At 41.4% G+C, this 20,692-nt stretch overlaps 3 protein-coding genes across 7 annotated transcripts in view; all 3 read left to right on the top strand.

Annotated features, from left to right (window-relative positions):
• Window positions 1-9,920, top strand: part of LOC103994598 (uncharacterized) — a 103,749-nt gene extending 93,829 nt beyond the window's left edge. For all 4 annotated transcript variants that reach the window (XM_065121098.1, XM_009414979.3, XM_065121099.1 and 1 more), the window contains 11 exons: window positions 833-1,010; window positions 1,101-1,237; window positions 4,765-4,891; window positions 5,611-5,832; window positions 5,897-6,256; window positions 7,493-7,651; window positions 7,732-8,013; window positions 8,103-8,306; window positions 8,404-8,456; window positions 8,835-8,943; window positions 9,149-9,920. In XM_065121098.1, coding sequence (XP_064977170.1) covers window positions 833-1,010; window positions 1,101-1,237; window positions 4,765-4,891; window positions 5,611-5,832; window positions 5,897-6,256; window positions 7,493-7,651; window positions 7,732-8,013; window positions 8,103-8,306; window positions 8,404-8,456; window positions 8,835-8,943; window positions 9,149-9,541 — 2,224 coding nt within the window. In that variant the 3' untranslated portion in view covers window positions 9,542-9,920. The remainder of the gene's footprint in view (window positions 1-832; window positions 1,011-1,100; window positions 1,238-4,764; window positions 4,892-5,610; window positions 5,833-5,896; window positions 6,257-7,492; window positions 7,652-7,731; window positions 8,014-8,102; window positions 8,307-8,403; window positions 8,457-8,834; window positions 8,944-9,148) is intronic.
• Window positions 9,921-11,040: 1,120 nt separating this feature from the next.
• Window positions 11,041-13,472, top strand: LOC135619256 (beta-amylase 3, chloroplastic-like). The gene is made up of 4 exons (XM_065121102.1): window positions 11,041-11,610; window positions 11,909-12,119; window positions 12,229-12,339; window positions 12,424-13,472. The coding sequence occupies exons 1-4, from the start codon at window positions 11,081-11,083 to the stop codon at window positions 13,216-13,218; spliced, it is 1,647 nt and encodes a 548-aa protein (XP_064977174.1). The 5' UTR covers window positions 11,041-11,080; the 3' UTR covers window positions 13,219-13,472.
• A 73-nt stretch (window positions 13,473-13,545) lies between these two features.
• Window positions 13,546-20,413, top strand: LOC135619255 (pentatricopeptide repeat-containing protein At1g62914, mitochondrial-like). 2 transcript variants are annotated; one of them, XM_065121101.1, is made up of 2 exons: window positions 13,546-16,387; window positions 19,642-20,413. In XM_065121101.1, exon 1 carries the CDS (start codon window positions 13,561-13,563, stop codon window positions 16,249-16,251), a length of 2,691 nt encoding a protein of 896 aa, XP_064977173.1. In that variant the 5' UTR covers window positions 13,546-13,560; the 3' UTR covers window positions 16,252-16,387; window positions 19,642-20,413. The 2 variants fall into 2 exon arrangements, with proteins under 2 accessions (XP_064977173.1, XP_064977172.1); XM_065121100.1 differs by having other exon boundaries at window positions 19,638-20,413.
• The last annotated feature ends 279 nt before the right edge of the window (window positions 20,414-20,692 follow it).

Here is a 20,692-nt window from a genome sequence, read left to right as displayed (position 1 = left end):
TCATCCAGTCTAGTCTATGGTTAGAAACTTAGAAAGACAGGTTTCTTGAAGCAATGCACCATATATGCATATTTAAGATTATATGCCTACATTTTACATAGATATATGCTGTTTTCACTGACCCTAATTCCATTACTTCTTTCTCATTAAGGTTTTAAACACCAGTTCAAGACAAGTTTCAGCAACTAATTGAACAGTATGTGGTACCAATATGTCAAGTGGTATGCCAACCCATCCCACCCGATATCATTGAACGAAGTAATAAAAATAAGAATGAATTATACATGTACTAGTATCGAGCTATATGTTTGAATTTTTGTCCTAATTTAACTGATATGTACCTAGCTATACATACCAGTTTGATCAGTAATTAAGACCAAGTAATTTTTCCTAGTTTGGTATGTTACTGATCAGTATTTGCTGGTCTCATCGCCGGCCAAGATGCGGATTAATGTAAACCAGATGTTGAAGCTTGGTATCAGGCATACTGCTTGGTATTGGGCCTGTGGCAGATGATAAGCCTATTTGTCAGGTGACGCTAGCCAACTAGCCGAGCTTTGTGGGTGGCTATACCCCACGGATTAGTTTAGGGCTCTACATATTCAAAAATTAAAAGCCTAGATTCTTGTAGATCTAAGTTAGTTTCATGAGGATCAAGGCTTGAGCTTTGTTTTTTTTGTTTTGGACCCTAAAATATATAATGTTTGATTTTAATATATGCCATTTATCTGAAATACAAAGTTATCAAATATAACATCTGGATCATTTTGTCTTTGTTATTGCTGCCTCTTTTCTCTTAACCAATTTGAGTTATTGCCTCTACTTTTCTCAGGTTCAAGCTTATTTTTGGTTATTTACAACTTGATAATCAGCTCCCACTAACAGTGATGCCCGTTCTTTTGGCCCCTGAGGATATGCCTGACAGAAAGCATCCAGTCTTTAAAACAACCATTATGAAAAGCAATGAGGCTTCAGATGGTACTCAAGTCTATCCATATGTTTACATCCGGGTAAACTTTCATTTAAATGTCATGGTCATGCACAAAACTAAGGACAGCCACCATTTTTGCACTACCTACCACTTCCTTTTTATGTACTAGGTAACAGAAAAACTCTGGAGATTGAATATTCATGAGCCAATTATATGGGCATTGGCAAATTTTTACAAGAGTATCCGTGTAGATAGTATTCCTGGAAGCTCCGGCACTGCACAAGTTGATCCAGAGATTCAACTAGAGTAAGAACTTCATTCAATATTAGTTCTAGCTAATATTCCTTCTAGACGGGATTCCTCTAAACTAGTTTAGATGGTTTGGTTAAACTTTTGCTGCGTTGTATTTCAATTGCTTACGTGCATTCTTTTATTATAAACTTTGTGATACTTTAGATAATTGATCAGTGAATACAAAGTTGCCTAACATAGGAAAACTTTCAGATAGAAGCTCAAGCCATTCTCAAAATATACTTGATATTCCTATCTTATGTGCATAGATCATGTATCCTATTAGTTTAACCTTAAATCTTCAAATTTCATCCAAGTTATTAGGAAGGGCCACTATGTAACTGTTACTAATGTTATGTAGCTGTGATAACTAATACTCTAGTTCACATTAGTTCTCTGATTTATATACCACTAGTACATATGTTTATTCACCCCATCGAGAAGATAATGGGTTATGTGCCTTTGATATAAAATACCTTCCATGTCCTCAAGTCAAATGATCCTCTATGTCCTTAAAGTTAATCAGATGGACCCAGTGATTTAAAAAGTACTAGGCGTCAAAAGGCGCCAAGGTCCCAAAACGCCCGAGGCATTAAAATATAACAATATATAATATAATTAATAAATATAATTATTTAAATAAAAATATGATATTAAATTAAAAAATATTACAAAATCATAATATCACATTAACAAAAAAATCTCAAAATTCAAAACAATAACAATAATTTCAAATAAATAAAAATTAGCAGTATTAAAATCAAAATAATATATTATTAATCTAATAAATAAAAAAATATTGTTACTAATATACAGTTAACAGTGTACTATTAATATACTGTTAACAGTATACTATTGAGTCCATGTGAGAAGAGGTAGCAGTGAGCAATAGCAGCGGGAGAGGCGAGCAACGGCAACGGTAGTAGCGAGAAGTGGCAGCGGCAGCGGGAGCGGTGAGTGACGACAATGACAGCGACAGCGGTAGTAGTAGCAGCGAGCAGCGGGAGAGGGAGAGGGAGAGGGAGAGGGAGCGGGAGCGACGAGCGGTGATAGTGGCAGCGATAGCGGTAGCGGTGAGCAACGGCAGCGACAGTGGGAGCAGGAGCGGCGAGCGACAATAGTGGCAGCAGCAACGGTAACAGTGAGCAACGGGAGCGGGAGCAACGACAACGACGAGTGGCGACAGTGGCAGCGGCAACAGGGGCGACAGTGACGAACAGGGTTAGGGTTGGGAAGTCACGAGAGGAAGGCTGATATTGGTGCTTTAGTTGGTTCGATTGAACCAACTAAAGCACCGGAGACCGAACTAGACCGAAAACGCTGGTTCGGTCGCCTGGTTTAACTCGGGTGCTCGCCCGAAGCGCCCAGGTGGCGCCTCTTTGAAGCGCGCCGCCTGGAAATAAAGCGAGGGGCTCGGGCCTCGCCTCGCCTGAGCACCTATTGAAATCACTGGATGGATCTCATTATTCCCAATTGGGCTTTTCTTGCTTGTTTTAAAATTGATAATAAAAGAAGGATGGAACTAAAGCAAGGGATAGAAAATAAACAAATTATCAGGTTTCTTTCTCACAGGAAATAATGAAGTTAGTGGATTGTGCATGATTTAATAACAGGTAAAGCGCTTGACATTCAGTTTCTGTACTGTTATTATCTTTACTTCCACCTCCATAAAAGAAAAGTCAAAAGTCTGACTTGCTTTAAGCAGACTTTATTGTTGAGCTTTCTTGTAATGTTCAAAAGGCTAAATTGTAGTTTACACACCTGTGTCTTGGATGGTAGGACCATTATTTTAAAAATGTTTTTTTTCCATCAGCATCTCAAGCTTTCCATTACCCAACCCATGTGAATGAATAATGTAACAACAAACTTTATTATATGAATAACTAAGTTCATTTATGTGTTGGTACATACATGATATTTACATGATATGGACACGAGTTGTGTGACATTGCAAATGATGCCATGTTGATGCCTTGTAGGCATCATGGCTATGCGACATCATTCAAATAGTTATAGGGGCTCTAGTGAGTCCCACATGGATGTAACCTATTTTCCATGTCATGCCACAATCAGCACATGTTAGGCATCTTAGAATCGCGTTGACACTATATAATAGTCTGATGCACCGCACCCTTACGAGTCCCATAACTGCATCATATCACTAATATGTTGAGCCTTATTATCACCAAGACAATACACAATTTTTAATGTGAAGTGGGTAATGGGAGGCTTGTGACTGATGGATGAAAAATCAGACAGTTCAATTGATACTTAAAAGTTAAAACACAAGTGACAAAGTGCAAATGAATCAACATATAGTTGTGCTATACGCTAGCAATTTCCCCTGTTCATTAGATCAGAAGACTTCTTTTATTTCCAACTTTCTCAAGTCATGAACTTGGAGCAAAAATGATTCTGAACTTAAACATACCATGTTTTATTACCAAGGAGTTAAAAAATTGACTTTGAACTTCCCATGTCTTGTTTTATGTTGATGGATGAAAACTCAGATAGGTAAACAGATTGACACAAACATGAGTGGCAAAGTGCAAATGAGCCTAGACCTACTTGTTAAAAATGCTAGCAATTTCCTCTGCAAATTAGATGGGCAAACTTTTTTTCTTTTCCCCAAGTTTCTTAAGTAAATGAGTTTGGTGTGAATATGATACTAAACTTATAATGTCCTGTTTTACGAGTTTAAGGATAAAAAAAATGAACTTATCGTGTCTTGTTTTATGTGGTAAGACCTACCATCTCAATGAAGATGGGTGTGTTGGTGAAGACATAATACTTTTACCCAAGTTTCGTAATTTCATGTAACGGTAGTGTATCGATCAGAGCTCAGACCAGTATTGTATCAGTCTATATTGGTGTGCCGAATCTCGGGATGTTGGTACATACCAAGACTTGAAAAAAAGTATAAAAAACAAAAAAAAAAAAAGAAATTATCCCATGTGGGCCTTGTATCAAGCATACCATACACCAAGAGGATTGTAAATGTTGCACATGCTGAACTGGGTGGTATCACAAACCTTGCTTTGTATATGGATTTTGTTCCTTTTATCCCAAATGTCAACGAGATACAGATGATTTGAAATTTAAACCAGTAATTATATTTTAAGTTTTTAACAACCTTAATTTTTTTCTAGAAAAAAAGGAGTGGTGTATGTTTCTAACACAATTCAGACGACAGGGATAACTTGATTTCAGTGGAATTCATGATAAGGTGGTTCATGAGTCTGAAATTTATCTGCCTGTGTGCCACATGTTTTCTCAATGAGTAGGATATGTTGCTATTTAAAAATTAGTTTGAGAAATGTGGACTGATTGACACAATCATAAGGCATGTGCCAGCATCTCATACAAGCACAGCAAAGCACTCAAGACTCCATGCCAGCATTTCTCTGGCATAGTATACACCCAAAGTAAAGCACCCGCACCCAAAATACCATGCCAGCTGTTGGCTGGCACTGGCCTGAATGCAGGCTCTAGCATAACAAAATTAATAGGTGATTAGTTTGATGTGATTTTCTTTATTTCAGATTGATAGACGTTTCGGAGATAAAGTTGAAGTTATCTTTGGAGACTGCACCATCTCAACGACCACCAGGTGTCCTGGGCGTGTGGAGCCCCATACTGTCTGCTGTGGGGAATGCATTTAAAATTCAGGTAAGTAGTTGCAACTAATTGTTCTCAAGTATTGCAACCACTGCTAAGAGGTATCCAAATGGATGCATGGGATCTGGTTTTTTGTATAAAACCATAATTATCATGGTTCTTTGAAACCAATTATTTGGTCTATTGATCCTTTCGACACAGCTATTGTTGATTTTGTTGGTGTGGCTGTAGCCTTTACCAGTTAACATTTCAACAAAAAATACTTTTTATTTAATTCTGCATAGATTTGTTATAGTAGTGTTCAACAACTTAAGTAGGTTATTTGTCTATATATTTTTTAGTAAGACATTGTGGATTTTTCCATGCTGTTTTGATATCAGATAACTTTTTTATAATTAACTGCTTTTCCGAAAGTCTTATACCAGGCCCAAGGTACCTTTTTTTTGTGGAATGACATTTATAGCACTTCCATTCTCGCAAATATTAATTTTAAGCTTCTTCATCCTCAAGTCTCTTATTACAGTTTTGATTGATTAGTTTCGATAAATCTGAGGTATGACTTTTTCTTGAAGTCCAATTCTTTTTTTTTTAATGTGACATATATTTTTTCTCTTTGTTGGCTACATCTACTTGTGTGGATCTCAATCAACAAAATTATTGAAGCCCTAAAAATAGCATAGATTAATGTTTTATTGGATATACACGAAGATCCTTAAAACTATTCTATTTGTGAATTATTATTCCTTTTTTCATTGTATGATTTGCCTCAGGTGCACCTTAGGAAAGTTATCCATAGGAGCAGATACATGAGAAAGAGTTCCATCATTCCTGCTATTGCTAATCGCATAAAAAGAGATCTTATCCACAATCCTCTACATCTGATCTTTTCCGTCGATGTTCTTGGTATGACAAAATCAACTTTGGCATCACTTAGTAAAGGTTTTGCAGAGCTTTCAACTGATGGACAGTTCCTTCAACTGCGATCAAAGCAGGTAACTTCCTATTTACATTCTTCTTCCCGTCTTTATCAATGAACTTAACTGCACAATTTTACAGGTGTCATCAAGGAGAATTACTAGTGTACGCGATGGAATTCTTCAAGGAACAGAAGCTCTTGCACAAGGTGTAGCTTTTGGAGTGTCTGGTGTGTTGAGAAAACCTGTTGAGAGTGCTAGGCAACATGGTCTCCTTGGTCTTGCTCATGGACTTGGGCATGCTTTCCTTGGGTTTGTTGTTCAACCATTGAGTGGAGCACTGGATTTTGTCTCGTTAACAGTTGATGGCATTGGTGCCAGCTTTAGTAGATGTTTAGAGATCTTAAACAACAAGGCAATAGTTCAGAGGGTAAGAAATCCTCGTGCCATTCATGCAGATGGTGTTATCAGAGAGTACAGTGAACGAGAAGCTATCGGACAGGTACCTTTTACTGTGTGGCTGGACTCAAATTTTTGTTAGTCTAGAGCTCCTGATGTCATGCAGAAAAGAATACATGTTTGATTGAAATTCTTTGCAGCCAAGTCTGAGTCTAGTTATAATGTTTACCATGCCACCTATGAAACATTTTTTTGTAAATAATGTCTCCACTTTCCAACTTGAGTTCACAGTTTTCTTCTTGTTGCTTGGTTACTTCTCTGGTCCATTCAAATTTATTGTTATTAAGTACCCTAAGTCATACTTATATGAATTTGCATGGAGGGTAAATAATGTCTCCAACTTAAGTGCACAGTTTCTTCTTGTTGCTTGGTTACTTTTTGAGTCCATTGATATTTAATGTTTTTGAATTCCCTAAGTTACACTTGCATGAATTTGCATGGTGGGCTTAACTTCTGTATGAACCTTCGCAATTTAAATGATGTTTGGTATTTGACTTCATTGAAGTAATAAAATAGTGAAGCAACTAGTCACTGATTCGAAAGGCTAACTATATTTATCATCAGACATCAAGATCCTGGGTAGATGGAGAAAAAATTATAGAAAGTAAAAGTTTTGGGTATACACGGAGAGATTGATAAAAAATATTCTAAATATAACAAAAGTGAGTTGGTTAAATTGGAAAAGAGCATTAGACATTTGTATGAATCTTGTATGTCATTTAAATCAAAAGAAAAATCTTATAAGGAAGTTATAAATCAGCCATGTTCTATGAATCTCCTCTTATTAGATAGTTAAGAAGTGTGTACAAAAGGCTTATGTACCAGAAATATGAATGTTGATGTGGATGTGAGGTGTTACTGAAAATAGAGGGAATAAGAAATGTTTTCATCCACAGTTAGTTATATCTCCAATGGACAAATGCTATGAGGAATATTTGTTTAGGTTGTTACTAACATATGTAGATGTAGATGTGCTTATTAGACGCGAGAGATGATGAGGAAGGCCTAAGAAAATTTACCAAAAACAGTTAAGAACATTTTTGACTGCTTTTAGTTTAACTAGTAAATAGTAATATTGCTTTACGTAGAGCTCAATAGTAAGAAAAGAGCTCTGTAGCTCATCCGAAATAGTTGGAATATTATGACTCGTTGTAGACATCAAGTTGCTGATGTTTATTTTAGAGTTAAATCATGGTGGTCCTTAGTGTGAAGGTTTAGTGGACATTTATTGTGAATGTTATTTGGTTCTTTGAATATGCATTAATATACTTGTTTGCAGATGATCCTCTATTTGGCAGAAGCTAGTAGGCACCTGGGCTGCACTGATCTTTTCAAAGAACCTTCAAAGTATGCATGGTCTGATTTCTACGTAGACCATTACATTGTTCCATACCAAAGGATTGTTCTAATAACAAATAAACGCATCATGCTGCTCCAGGTTGGAAGAATTGGTACTGTATGTTCATGTCTGTCTCTTTTTTCTTTTACTTATTTGCTTTTGGTCCCTTTGGACCCCAGTGTTTGTCTTTAGATAAACTAGACAAAAGACCGTGCAAGATACTTTGGGATGTTCCCTGGGATGATCTCCTTGCAATAGAATTGGCAAAGGCAGGATATGATAAACCTTCTCACTTGATCATTCATCTCAAAAACTTTAGGCGGTCAGAAAGTTTTGCACGACTCATAAGGTGCAACATTGGGGAAGATGAAGAGCAAGAACCTCAGGCAGTCATTATATGTTCCACTCTTCGAAGGACATGGAAAGCACACCAAACAAATAAAAAGATTTTAGTTCTAAAGGTTAGTGTTCACATGTAGGTTAAATAAAAATTTATCCTAAATTTTGTGATAAATAACATGCTTTTGTTGTTTCAAATTGTGATGAGCAGGTTCCTTCGAGCCAACGGCGTGTACAGTTTGCTTGGGATGAATCAGAAGGGCGGGAGTCTCGTAGCCTGATCAGGCCTTTTATAAAACCAAGAGGAAGTTCAATATCTGACGAGAGGAGATTCATAAAGCATAGTGTTAATTTTAGACAGATCTGGAGCAGTGAACAAGAAAGTAAAAGTCGATGCACTTTGTTCCCAAAGCAGGTTATTATTTAGGAAAATTACCTTCTCTTTCACATAGTTTTACAATTTGCTGCAGTCTCATTTTCTGTAATATTTTCATATCCCATTTGTTTGCTAGGTTGTTGATGACGGCACAATCTGTAGCATTTGGAGGCCCCTTTGTCCTGATGGGTAATAACAAACTCAGTACCCAACTTTTACGTGCTTTAATGATGCCAGATATCTCTTTCATGCATTGGTTTTTCTTATTCACACTTGCTCTCCCGTTTATGTACCTTCTTTCTTTTTCTTTTTTCTCTTTCTTTTCCGGATATCCATTTGTTTTGCTTGGAGCATATTTGTTCTTGCATCTCGGTCAGTAGTGGAACTGTTTTGATAAAGGTAATTTATTCATTTTCTAGGTGTTGATTGGAATAAAACCTGATCATTAGATTAAACTTTAGTTGTTTGTCCTAACTCTTCGGCTTCTACTCGATTATTGGTACTTGATAACTGCCTCAAAACATCATTTTATGAACCTTATAACGAAGTATGAATATCCTGTTGTAGATATGCTTCCGTTGGGGACATAGCCCACGTCGGCGGTCATCCACCAACTGTTGCTGCTGTCTACCGTGACTCTGATCGGAATTTTGCACTTCCTGTGGGCTATGACCTGGTAAGTCTTCTATCATATCCAGAATTGATAAGAAATAAATTTAGTTGACTGGTCTTTTGATTTTGAATGTGAAGAATAACCAGTAAATTACACTTAACAAAAACAAAATAAAAAGAAGCCGCGTAGAGATAAATGAGGACGATGACTCTTGCATATGTTCATCATCATATTAGGGCATGCTACTCATTTATGTATATACACACAGGTATGGAGGAACTGTGCTGAGGACTATGCTGCTCCTCTGACAATTTGGCTACCACGAGCACCAGAGGGATATGTTGCAGTTGGATGTGTGGCGGTGGCTGCGTACGAGGAACCACTGCTTAATTCCGCATACTGTGTGAGTGAAGGGATAGCTGAGGAGGCACTATTCGAGGAGCAAATTGTGTGGATGGCTCCAGACTCTTATCCGTGGTCTTGTTACATATACCAAGTCCAAAGTGCGGCCCTTCAGTTAATGGCATTGCGACAGCCAAAAGAAGAGTCCGAATGGACGCCTATGAGAGTCTGTGACTATCATCAGTCTTCGCAAGCATTGGAAATTGCACCGGATGAAACTTTGAGTTCGAGAGGGAAAATAGTAAAGGAGGTTGGCTGATTGAACAGTGTCAAGAGGTAAGAATATATATATAATTGTACGCGGCATGTGATTTGGAGAAATTTCTTTCGGCCAACACTAAGTGTAACACAAAACCCGTGATAAAAGCATTGTGACGATCGCGTGGTGTTGGTTCTCCCTGCCCTCCTACTAGCGTAACACGGTACCCGCTGCCCCTGCTAGCCAGCATAACTTGGTACGCTAGTAGTGTCAGCCAATCAGCCTTTGTACTCTTTTTTTTTTTTTTTTTTTTGTATAGTAGAATTTGGCACCAGCTTTACAGGATTGATGTCAAATCGAGAACTTGCTCATCCTGGATTAATGTGGGTGGACTGACGCTTTAATATTGATGTTTTAAATTTAATTTTATTTTCTTGAATTTGTAGATTTCTTCTGATTAGCCTAATCAGGCAGTACAAACGGGGCGCCCCCATTTGTGTTTTCTCTATGTTAAAAGTTTTATTTAGAGGTCTTACATGTCACCAAGTCTTACATGGGTGTTTACTTGGTTTATTTTCCATCTTCAGAAATGTTTGTACCAACTCCTCGACGGTGGATCCCTTAATTCTTTCGAGAAACCAACACCCACGCGATCGCCACGTACGTGGGTTTCGTTACTGCTGCTTCCGAGTCCAAGTTCTCATTGTACGTGTGTGTGGTCATCTGACTCTTACTTCGTACCGAAGCTATAGCGTGCATTCAGATCGACCATCTTAACACTGTTTGGGAAGAAGCTGTTTGCATGGCTTGATTGTTCATCCGGCACACGTTCAAACTACGCAGACTCTAGCCGAGACAGCTCATCGGTTCTACTGCACTTTCGTGTCGCTCAAAATATATGAACCACAAGCAGAAAGATAAGGCTTGTTTAGCTCCACACGCACACTCTTGGTGGGAGTCGTCGGTCAGCTTTGTTGTCATCACCAATTACCAGCTGAGAGCCACAAGGCTCCTCTTCTCCGAACCATGTGTTCTTGGTGATGTAGACTCGTTTGTCACGCTCGATCAGTCTGGTCCGTTGCAGGATCCTATAGCAAGATGCGAGTTCCACATATCATCTCTTCCCTTTGTCGCATGATCGGCATCGTCACACACTTAATTCGCGATGAATTCTGTACCTTCGTCGTTTGTCATCATCTCGAGGCCAGCAGACTGCTTTCCGACGGACCGAAGCTGTGAAACCGAGCGGTCGATCCCCCCCGCTGACAACCCTGTAACGAAAAAGAGAAACAGATGGGTTGTACTCTTGGTCAAATTTGACACCTCGTCAGTAGGCGTAAACAAGCTTTGGTTCTTATAGTAACAACAACAATCGGGAAGGGTCAAATCAAAGACTGAGTCATCCAAACATATGGTGAAGGGCAACGTACCGAAAGAAAAGAGTGCCGAGAATGATTACTCAAGTGCACTTTTCCCCCCTTTTTTCCGTCTTGAGAGATACCCACCACATCGGCGCTCTTGGAACAGTCCTCATCTCTTTCTATATGTGCACGCCCCTTCGCCCTTCTCCTTCCCCCCCACCCCCCACTAGATACTGTCATGGCGCTAACTCTACGCTCATCGACCTCATTTATGGCCCCTGTGGATTCCAAGACCCACAGGGCTTCCGACGAGTTACCCGGCAGGCTGGCTTTCGACGTCCGCAAGCCCGCAGGCCGTCTCCGAACTTTGAAGGCCTCGAGGCAGAACGTTATCGAGCGAGGAACGCTGCTGCAACATACGGAGCAGGCGGCTGAGCTGCTCCACGGCCCCCCTGCAGCTCATGGAGATCCAGGTGCGGGCACCGCCCGGGTGCCGGTTTACGTGATGCTGCCGCTGGACACGGTGTCGCTCGCGGGCGGGCTGACCCGGGCGCGGGCCCTGAACGCGAGTCTCATGGCGCTGCGCAGCGCCGGAGTGGAGGGCGTCATGGTGGACGTGTGGTGGGGGTTGGCGGAGAAGGATGGGCCTCTGCGCTATAACTGGGAGGCCTATGCCGAACTGGTGCAGATGGTGGAGAGGAACGGGCTCAAGCTTCAGATGGTCATGTCCTTCCACCAGTGTGGTGGCAACGTCGGAGACAATTGCAGGTTCGATTCCTACCACTTTTACCTGAATTCTCTCCTTAGATGTCTCCCTTATCATCTCTATTTACCACCTTTCAGACGAGCTCCTGTTCTTGACGGTGGCTTTCTCTGTATCTATGTGTGTGTGTGTGTATATATATATATATATATATATATATATATATATATATGAGAGAGAGAGAGAGAGTGTGTGTGTTTGCGCGCATGTCAAGAAATGATTGCACGTACATATAGCGAGGGAGGGATAGGTGTTTGAAGAAATGACTGCAGTACTAACTCTGTGGAATGAATGGTTTGGCAGCATACCGCTACCACCGTGGGTGCAGGAAGAAATGAGCAGGAACCCGGGCATCGTGTACGCCGACAGATCAGGGAGGAGGAATCCAGAGTACATCTCCTTGGGCTGCGACATGCTGCCGGTGCTGAGGGGCCGAACTCCCATCCAAGTCTACTCTGATTACATGAGAAGCTTCCGCGACAGATTCCGCGACCATCTCGGCAGGGTCATCGTCGTAAGCCACCGATCGCTTCATCATCAGAAATCCATATATAACATCAAGCTCTGCCGGCACGTACACCCAGCATAATCCAACGAATGAAATCATCGTCGTTGTGTTTCAGGAGATTCAGGTAGGGATGGGACCCTGCGGGGAGCTGAGGTATCCGTCTTACCCGGAGAACAATGGAACCTGGAGATTCCCTGGAATCGGCGAGTTCCAGTGCTACGACAAGGTAGAAAGATGATCTTAGATCACAATAGATTGGATTAGAGCGTTGCCAGATTCTCACTTTTGGTGCATCCTTGCTTCGTCGCAGTATATGAAAGCTTCTCTGCAAGCAGCTGCAGTTTCCGTCAGCCGCGAGGAATGGGGAAAGGGCGGGCCGCACGACGCTGGCCACTACAACCAATTCCCCGACGACACCGGCTTCTTCCGAAGAGAAGGAACATGGAACACCGATTACGGCAAATTTTTCCTGGAATGGTACTCGAGCAAGCTATTAGAGCACGGCGACCGCGTCCTCGCTGCTGCTCATGCGATCTTCCATGGCACGGGTGCTAAATTATCAGGGAAGGTTGCGGGGATCCATTGGCACTACCGAACTCGATCCCATGCGGCGGAGCTGACCGCAGGCTATTACAACACACGACACAGAGACGGATACCTTCCCGTAGCTAAAATGATGGCCATGAGGGGGGTGATCCTCAACTTCACCTGCATGGAGATGAAAGACGAGCAGCAGCCCGGTGATGCCGGCTGCTCCCCGGAGCTTCTGGTCCGGCAGGTCAAGCAAGCGACGGCGGCGGCGGGAGCAGAGCTTGCGGGGGAGAACGCGTTGGAGAGGTACGATGGGTCGGCGTACTCGCAGGTCTTGGCGACGAGCAGGGGCGGCGACGGCATGGGTTTGACCGCATTCACGTACTTGAGGATGACCAAGAAGCTGTTCGAAGGCGAGAATTGGCGGCAGTTGGTGGCGTTCGTGAAAAGCATGTCGGAAGGTGGAAGGAGGGTTGTGCTACCTAAGAGTGACACCGCCCGCTCCGACCTCTATGTTGGCTTCGTCGCCGGTGCCAACAGGAAGCCAAAGGTTGACGCAGCTGTTCGTCGGTGAACGGAGGAACAGATGTCGATCCACGTGCAGGTGAGGTGTTCTTGGTACTGCCTATTGCATCAGTGTGCCGAGATATGAAGCCAAAGGTTTGAGAGAGAAGGCGTTCCCTTGCACATCTTGCTGTTCGTCTCTGTTCTCTGTTTTGTGACCGATGAACACCTTCGTCATCACTTTTGTTCCCTTGCACATCTTGCTGTTCGTCTCCGTTCTCTGTTTTGTGACCGATGAACACCTTCGTCATCACTTTTTTATGATTTTATTAGGTATTTTACCGATGAATTCTACGAAATCTATCACTGTATTGTGCGAGGGGTTGGTTCTAAAGAAGAGAAACATGAGGGCATGCACGTAATTCTGACCCAAAAACAAATAGAGTTCCGCGGCTCCCATGCCGACCCCCCTCGCCCAATGCTCCCTGCCGCGTTCCGACGCGCCCACCACCGGCCTCCTCCGCGACCGCTGCCCCAAGCTCCCGCTCCCTCCTTCCCCCCTCCAAGCCCACTGCCCACCAACTTCTCGACTCCCTACGCCGTCTGCGCCTCCCAAGGCTTCGATCCTATCGATCAATTCCTCCCTCCCCGAACCCTCCCTCGTTCGCCGAGCCGCCGCCACCTCTACCGCGAAACCCTACTATCCCTCGCTTACGTCCTCAAGACTGCGCCCGGCCGCCTCCACGACCTTAAATCCCTCGCCTTGGACGGTCTCCGCGCCGCCCCCCTCGCCCGCCTCCTCTGCTCCTTCCCCCGCCACCAGCCTGCCCTTGCCTTCTTTGACGCCGCCCTCCCCGATCTCTCCGCCGACACCGTCAGCTCCTGCTGCGACGCCGCTCACCTCGTCGCCACCATCGGCGACCCCGCCCTAGAGCCCCTCGCGCAGGACCTCCTTGCCTCCCTCCTCCGGCGAATCGGACCCGGTCGTGCCGCCGAGATTATTCATTGGATCGACCGCCACCAGTCCCACTACCCCGCCCTCCACTTGGTCCTCCGCGGCTTCCTCGATGCTGGAATGGCTTCGGAAGCTGTGGACGTCTTGGCGCGGATCAGGAAACAGGGGGAGATTCCGAGCCTCACGGCATTGGCGATCCTCTTACGGTTGCTATTTCGAGGGGGTGATTCGAGAAAAGCTTGGAAACTGTTCAAGGATATGATCGGAAGAGGCCCCCGCCCAAGCTTCAGGACTTTCAATGCCATGATTCTTGGGTCGTGCCAGAAAGGGCACGTCCGTGTGGGTGAGGGGCTTCTACAAGTGATGCCAAGGTTGCATTGTGAGCCAGATGCTTGTAGCTACAACATCTTGCTCAAGGCATATTGTATTTACCGTCGGACTTCATACGCCTTTGACTTGTTTGATTCAATGCTCAGTTCAGGATGTGCTCCTACAGTTGTGACATATAGTATACTGATCGATGCCTTGTGCCATGAAGGGAGGATGGAGGAAGCAAGAAAACTTTTTGAGGATATGCAGAAAGCGGGCATCCAGTCTAATACGATTACTTACAATGTTCTCATCGATGGGCATGTAAAGGCCGGGCAGATTGATAAAGCAAAAATGGTTTATCGACAGATGAGGGAGAAAGGATTCATGCCCGATTGCTACACATTCAACATATTAGTTGCAGGCTTCTATAAGTTCCACAGGGATTGGGAGGATGAGGTCACGCTCTTGTTTGATGATTTGTTTAAACCAGAGTTGTGTTCTGATGGGTCGATGTTGGATGTATTGGTTTCAAGGTTTTGTTGGGATGGACGGTTGGATGATGCCCGAGAGCTTCTGCAGAGTGCGGTTGAGCAGGGCGTGGCAGTCAGTGTTGCTGGATTTAACTCAGTTATCACAGGCTTTAGCAAGGAGGGTCTTGAAGAAGAAGCTTTTTGTTTGTATCAGACTATGATGGACCTCGGCCTCTCTCCCTCGGTTTCCACTTGCAATGCCTTGATCATTGGCTTGTGCAATAGGGGAAGATTGCAGGAAGCCAGGGAATTAATAAATAAGATGACAGAGAAGGGTTTTTTTGTGAATGTATCTGCTTTCACAATCTATATAGATGGTTGTTTTAGAGTAGGTGATGTCACGGCCGCTTTGAGGTGCTGGAATGAAATGGAGAGACAAGGGATACATGCAGATGTGGTTGGCTTTTCGGCATACATCAACGGCCTTTGTAGGGCTAATTACATTGATGAAGCACAAAAGGCTTTCTACGAAATGTCTAGGAGAGGACTAGTCCCTAATAATTTCACCTATAATTCTTTGATATCTGGATTTTGTAGAGTTGGTAATGTAGCTGAGGCATTGAAACTTGAGAGGGAGATGAGACAGAATGGCCTTTTCCCTGATGTCTTCACAAGCAACATAATTATTGATGGATTATGTAGACAAGGCAGGATGAAAATGGCAAACAACATGTTGATAGAAATGTACACTAACGGCTTAGCCCCAGATGTCGTAACTTACAATACTTTCATAAATGCATACTGTAGGGCTTTTGATATGGTTAATGCAGTCAGATTTGTCAACAAGATGTCTTCCGATGGTTTTGAACCAGATATTTTCACATACAATATATGGATCCACAGCCTCAGCACCAGCCGTATGATGAATCGAGCCATGAAGATGCTAGATGAGCTTGTCTCAACAGGTTTTGTTCCAAACACAATTACCTATAACACTTTCATGAATGGTATTTGCTGTGACATACTTGACCGTGCTATGATTTTGACTGGAAAATTGCTTAAGATGGCCTTTGTTCCCAATGTTGTTACTGTTAACCTGTTACTTTCTCATTTCTGCAAGCAAGGGCTGGCAAAGAGGGCCCTAATGTGGGGAGAAAGACTTTGTAATGTCTCCTTCACCTTTGATGATGCCACACAGAATATATTGGACAGGGCCTGCAGAGATGTGCAAGAGGGTGCAGAAATTCCTGTGGAGTCAGGAAAAGGCTTATTTTTGGAATTTCTTATGCGGATTACTTATGATTTCTTATGCAAGAGCAGACATTTAGAATGTAAACCATCAATGATCACAAGACGTCCAAGATGACGGACGCCAGATAGTGTTTTGGTAGATGCAGCCTATGTGGAACCTCACAAAAAAAGGTCTGTCTGGAACGTGCTATGGCATTTGTACCACTCTGGATCTGGTCTGCTACTGGATCTTGGTTGGACCGAAAACCATGGTATTCAAATCATTTAGGCAGACCTTATTTAAATTTCTTGTATTTAGCTGTATTGTCTTGGTTTGCTATAGTAACCCCACACATCTGATTATCTGAAAATGTGCATTTGTGTGAGTCTTCATGAAGTATTTTTTTCTCTTTACTAAGTTAAAAAATTTCTTGGTTCTGGAAGGCTAACGTTTCTGTTGCTTTACCTGGGATCGGACTTTCTTTCTCCATGTGCCATTTTTTTAGAAAAATTTTCAATTCTCATACACCTCTATGCTTCATTACTCCCTCGTCTTGGGGCCCTTACATGTTTGCTTAGGATATGATCTTCTTACGTGTGCTCTAGACACATGCAAATACTTTAAGCGGATGCTTATTTGTATTTCCTGGTTGATGTGCACCTCGTTCTTTAACATATAACATGCTCAGCAGCCTTGTTGGAAGCTGCTAGCCTTACATTAATAATGTTATCTTCAATATTGATGATTGTCATAGTTTCATGGCTTTCTCCTACAATTGTATGACAATATTTCTGGCAGTTTATGGGGGAAAAAGGTACATCAGGTTCCTACAGAGTTCACCGGTGTCATGCAGAATATTCTAGCAGTGTATGATGCTGTGCAATACAATTCTGAAGTGTGGCTGTGTGGAAAAGTGGAAGTATATAGAAAGGATTACATCAAATTCTACTACCTGGATTACTGATACGTGTAGAAGTCTTAAATTGCTTTCTCATTGTTGTGGGTGGTGGAAGATACCAATGATAATCTTTCCATGTGATAACAATGAAGATTTGAGAACATGACAAGAAATGTCTTCAGGGAGCAATTATCGTGTATCTGTATGTTTATAACCTTAAAAATTACAAATTAAATTCATCTACACCTATATCCTTTATAGTCATGTGTTGCATATTACTAATGTTGTGACAGGTTCTTTCATAAACTAAGGAGAAATAGATTTATTATTTCACCTATTGCTTTGTCATTTCCAAATGACTTCAAGCTGCTTATTTTTCTTTACTGTTCTAGCTTGTAAAATGGGTATAAGTTATTATGTTCTCAACATCATGAAGTATTACAGCTTTTCATAAGTAATTTAAGAAACAAATCTTGAGATGACAAATTGATAACTATCATTTGTTGCTACTTGTCTTATGTGGGTTACAATTTTAATTAATTCCTTTGCACCTGTTTTTTGAAGTTTGATGTCATTGCACCTAATATACTGAACCAGTTCGATGTTTGTGTAAAATTATGCATTTTTCCCTTCTTTGTTTAATTTAAATAAGCTTTTGTTACCATATGAGATGCATAAGATGTTAGCCTGTCGAAATGCTATCAGAACTCAAAGTATCATCTGCCATTTTTTTGGTTATTTGTGGTGTAAATGTAATGCCTTTTTCCTTGGGAAACATTCTATAGGTATTATGTAGCACATCTGAATGAATACCAGCTCTTTCTTAGGATGATTTTTTGCATAAAATAGACAATGATAATATCATTTGTAATAATCATTGTGCCACCGAGTATCAGTGTCACTGAATTGGCCACCGTCTTGAGTGCACACTAAAAACTTTGATGACATGGACAATCGTGGATATCATGCTTCTTTTGATGTTTAAGCTGACAAGACTGACCAGTTGTTGGTGCTGATATGACCTGATAATTCACCTATTCATTTATGTTCATGGAAATGCTGTTAATGGTATTTTTGTTAGAGCATATATCAAGCTCTTCATGCTTTATGTTCCGCATCATCACCTTAGTTCTACATCATCTAGTATCATGCCATTCTGAAGTAACTTAATTAAGTTGTCTCAAGGTTACTAGTGGCTTTAGTGTTCTTTACATGATTGAAAAGGTACGAACCATATATAGGGACCGCAATATAAATGGGCCCTGAAGACTTGCCAAATACTTTTTGGTAACTTAAGCCTCCTGAATTTGCTTATACTCCCGCATCAGATACTTGCGTCCATGTGAACAGCAAACAATAGGCTGACCTTTCTTGATGATTCTGAAGTGTACCACCCAGCAATACACTAAAGTGTCTACTCTCAGAAGTAACTTAGTTAAGTTTTTTTTTTTGTAAAAAACAAATAATTGTGTTGTTAAGTGAAACCATTACTGAGCAGCATATCTGAAATTTCTTCCCCAGCTGAAACTACTAAAGGCAAATCTTATGATATCGCTCCAATGTTGGATGTAGCGTATATCGAAAGATTGTTCGTAACTGGTGCTCTGGATGAATTAAGGGTCTGTTTTAGTTGTAGTTTTCAAGTAAGATTCTAAGTCTATTAGTGGTTTTGCTAAAAGTTTCCTATATATAAACTCAAAGTGATATAACTTTGATTTCTCTTAGAGCAATCAAAGTTTGAAGAAAATGCGGATCAGCCACAAAAACCATCTATTTGAGTTTCAAGCAATTGGTGGCCAGTTAACTTTGTCTAGTGATTTAGCTTGTATGTTTTCATTTCTTTTTACATAAATTCCTAAAATCAGGTGGAGCTTTCCATGAGGGAGAAAATTGGAAATTGAAGATCTAGTTTGCTATGAGGGAGGGAAAATACCCAGATATACTGCAAGATCATTTATATAGATGGCTGTATTGGAGTAGTTGATGTCATAGCGACGTTGAGTTGCTGGAATGAAATGGAGAGACAAGGGATACAAGCGGATGTGATTGGCATTTCAGCATATATCAATGGCCTTTGTAGGGCTAATTCCATTGATGAAGAACAAAAGGCTTTCTACAAAATGTCTAGGTGAGGATTAGTCCCTGATCATTTCACCTATAATTCTTTGGTATCTGGATTTTGTAGAGATACATAATGGCCTTTTGCCTGATATTTTCACAGGCAACATAATTATTGATGGATTCTGTAGACAAGGTAGGATGAAAATGAAAAACAATATATTCATGGAAATGTACACCAATGGTGTAGCACCGGATGTCATAACTTACAGTACTTTTATAAGTGCATACTGTAGGGCTCTGGTTTTGAGCCAGATATTTTCATATACAATATACGGATCCACAGCCTCTGCACCAGCCGTATGATGAATCGAGCCATGAAGATGCTAGATTAGCTTGTCTCAACAGGTTTTGTTCCAGACACAATTACCTATAACACTTTCATGAATGGTTTTTGCTGTGATGTACTTGAGATCGTGCTATGATTTTGACTGGAAAATTGCTTAAGATGGCCTTTGTTCCCAATGTTGTTACTGTTAACCTATTCCTTTCTCATTTCTGCAAGCAAGGGCTAGCAAGGAGGGCCCTAACGTGGGGAGAAAGACTTCGTGAGGTGTCCTTCACATTTGATGATGCCACGCAGAATATATTAGATTGGGCCGACAGACATGTGCAAGAGGACACAGAAATTCCTTTGGAGTCGGTGGAATTTCTTATGTGTGTTGCTTATGATTTCTTATGCAAGGGTAGACAGACATTTGGAATGTAGCCGTTGATGATCACGAGCCTCTTTGTTGATGGAATTGACAAGATTTCAAGATGACAGATGTCAGATAAGTATTATGTGGTAGATGCGGTCTATGCGGCGCAATGGTCGTATTATGTGATAAAGGTGTTCTATGTGGCACGCTGGTCATATATTCTGGATGGAAATGCCTACCAGCCACCCACCACCTTAGCTGCTTCATACGGCGCAAAAGACCCACTGCTTCAAACACATGAAACACATTCAACGGCAGGTCAGGTGCTCTTTTTCCTTGAAAATTTTACGGTGGCTTCATGGGAAATTAGCTGTTAAGAAGTTATGTGGAACCAAGTGCAGCTTAAACCTGAAGGTTATGATGCTTTCTGATCACACTTATTGCAACGGACATCACAGAAAGAAGATTTTGATTTTAGGATCAAGTAATACTTTCATCTGGGATGAGGCAGGATGTTTTTGGTTTCTACCTTCCAACAAATGTGAACCATCAAAAGATGGTAACTGATCACAATTTTTTTTTTCTCTTTATTAATTGGTTTAGGACAGTTTGGACGTTAAATTCTTGCAAAATTTTCTGATGGATCCTTGCCTCGCTTTGAGTTTTTCCTGTGCCTTTGCAAAGTGGAATCTAGAAAGATATGGCAGATGGATGGGCACTATTGATTATGAAGTCTTCGAAAACTGCCTCATAAAGTTCTGATAAATGCTTGTTTATCTGAGGAAAAGCTTTGATAAATGATTCAGACAATCTATGTGTTCAGTACACCGATTGATATGTTGTGACTGCAAGGACAGACTTATTCTTGTCAAGTGTACGATACCGAGAAATGCCAGTTATGGATCTGCAAATTCAAAAA

This window comes from Musa acuminata, chromosome BXJ2-8, assembly GCF_036884655.1.
Source record: "Musa acuminata AAA Group cultivar baxijiao chromosome BXJ2-8, Cavendish_Baxijiao_AAA, whole genome shotgun sequence".
Classification (NCBI taxonomy): domain Eukaryota; kingdom Viridiplantae; phylum Streptophyta; class Magnoliopsida; order Zingiberales; family Musaceae; genus Musa; species Musa acuminata.
The sequence above is the reverse complement of the archived record's forward strand: the minus strand, read 5'-3'. Positions and strand labels throughout refer to the sequence as shown.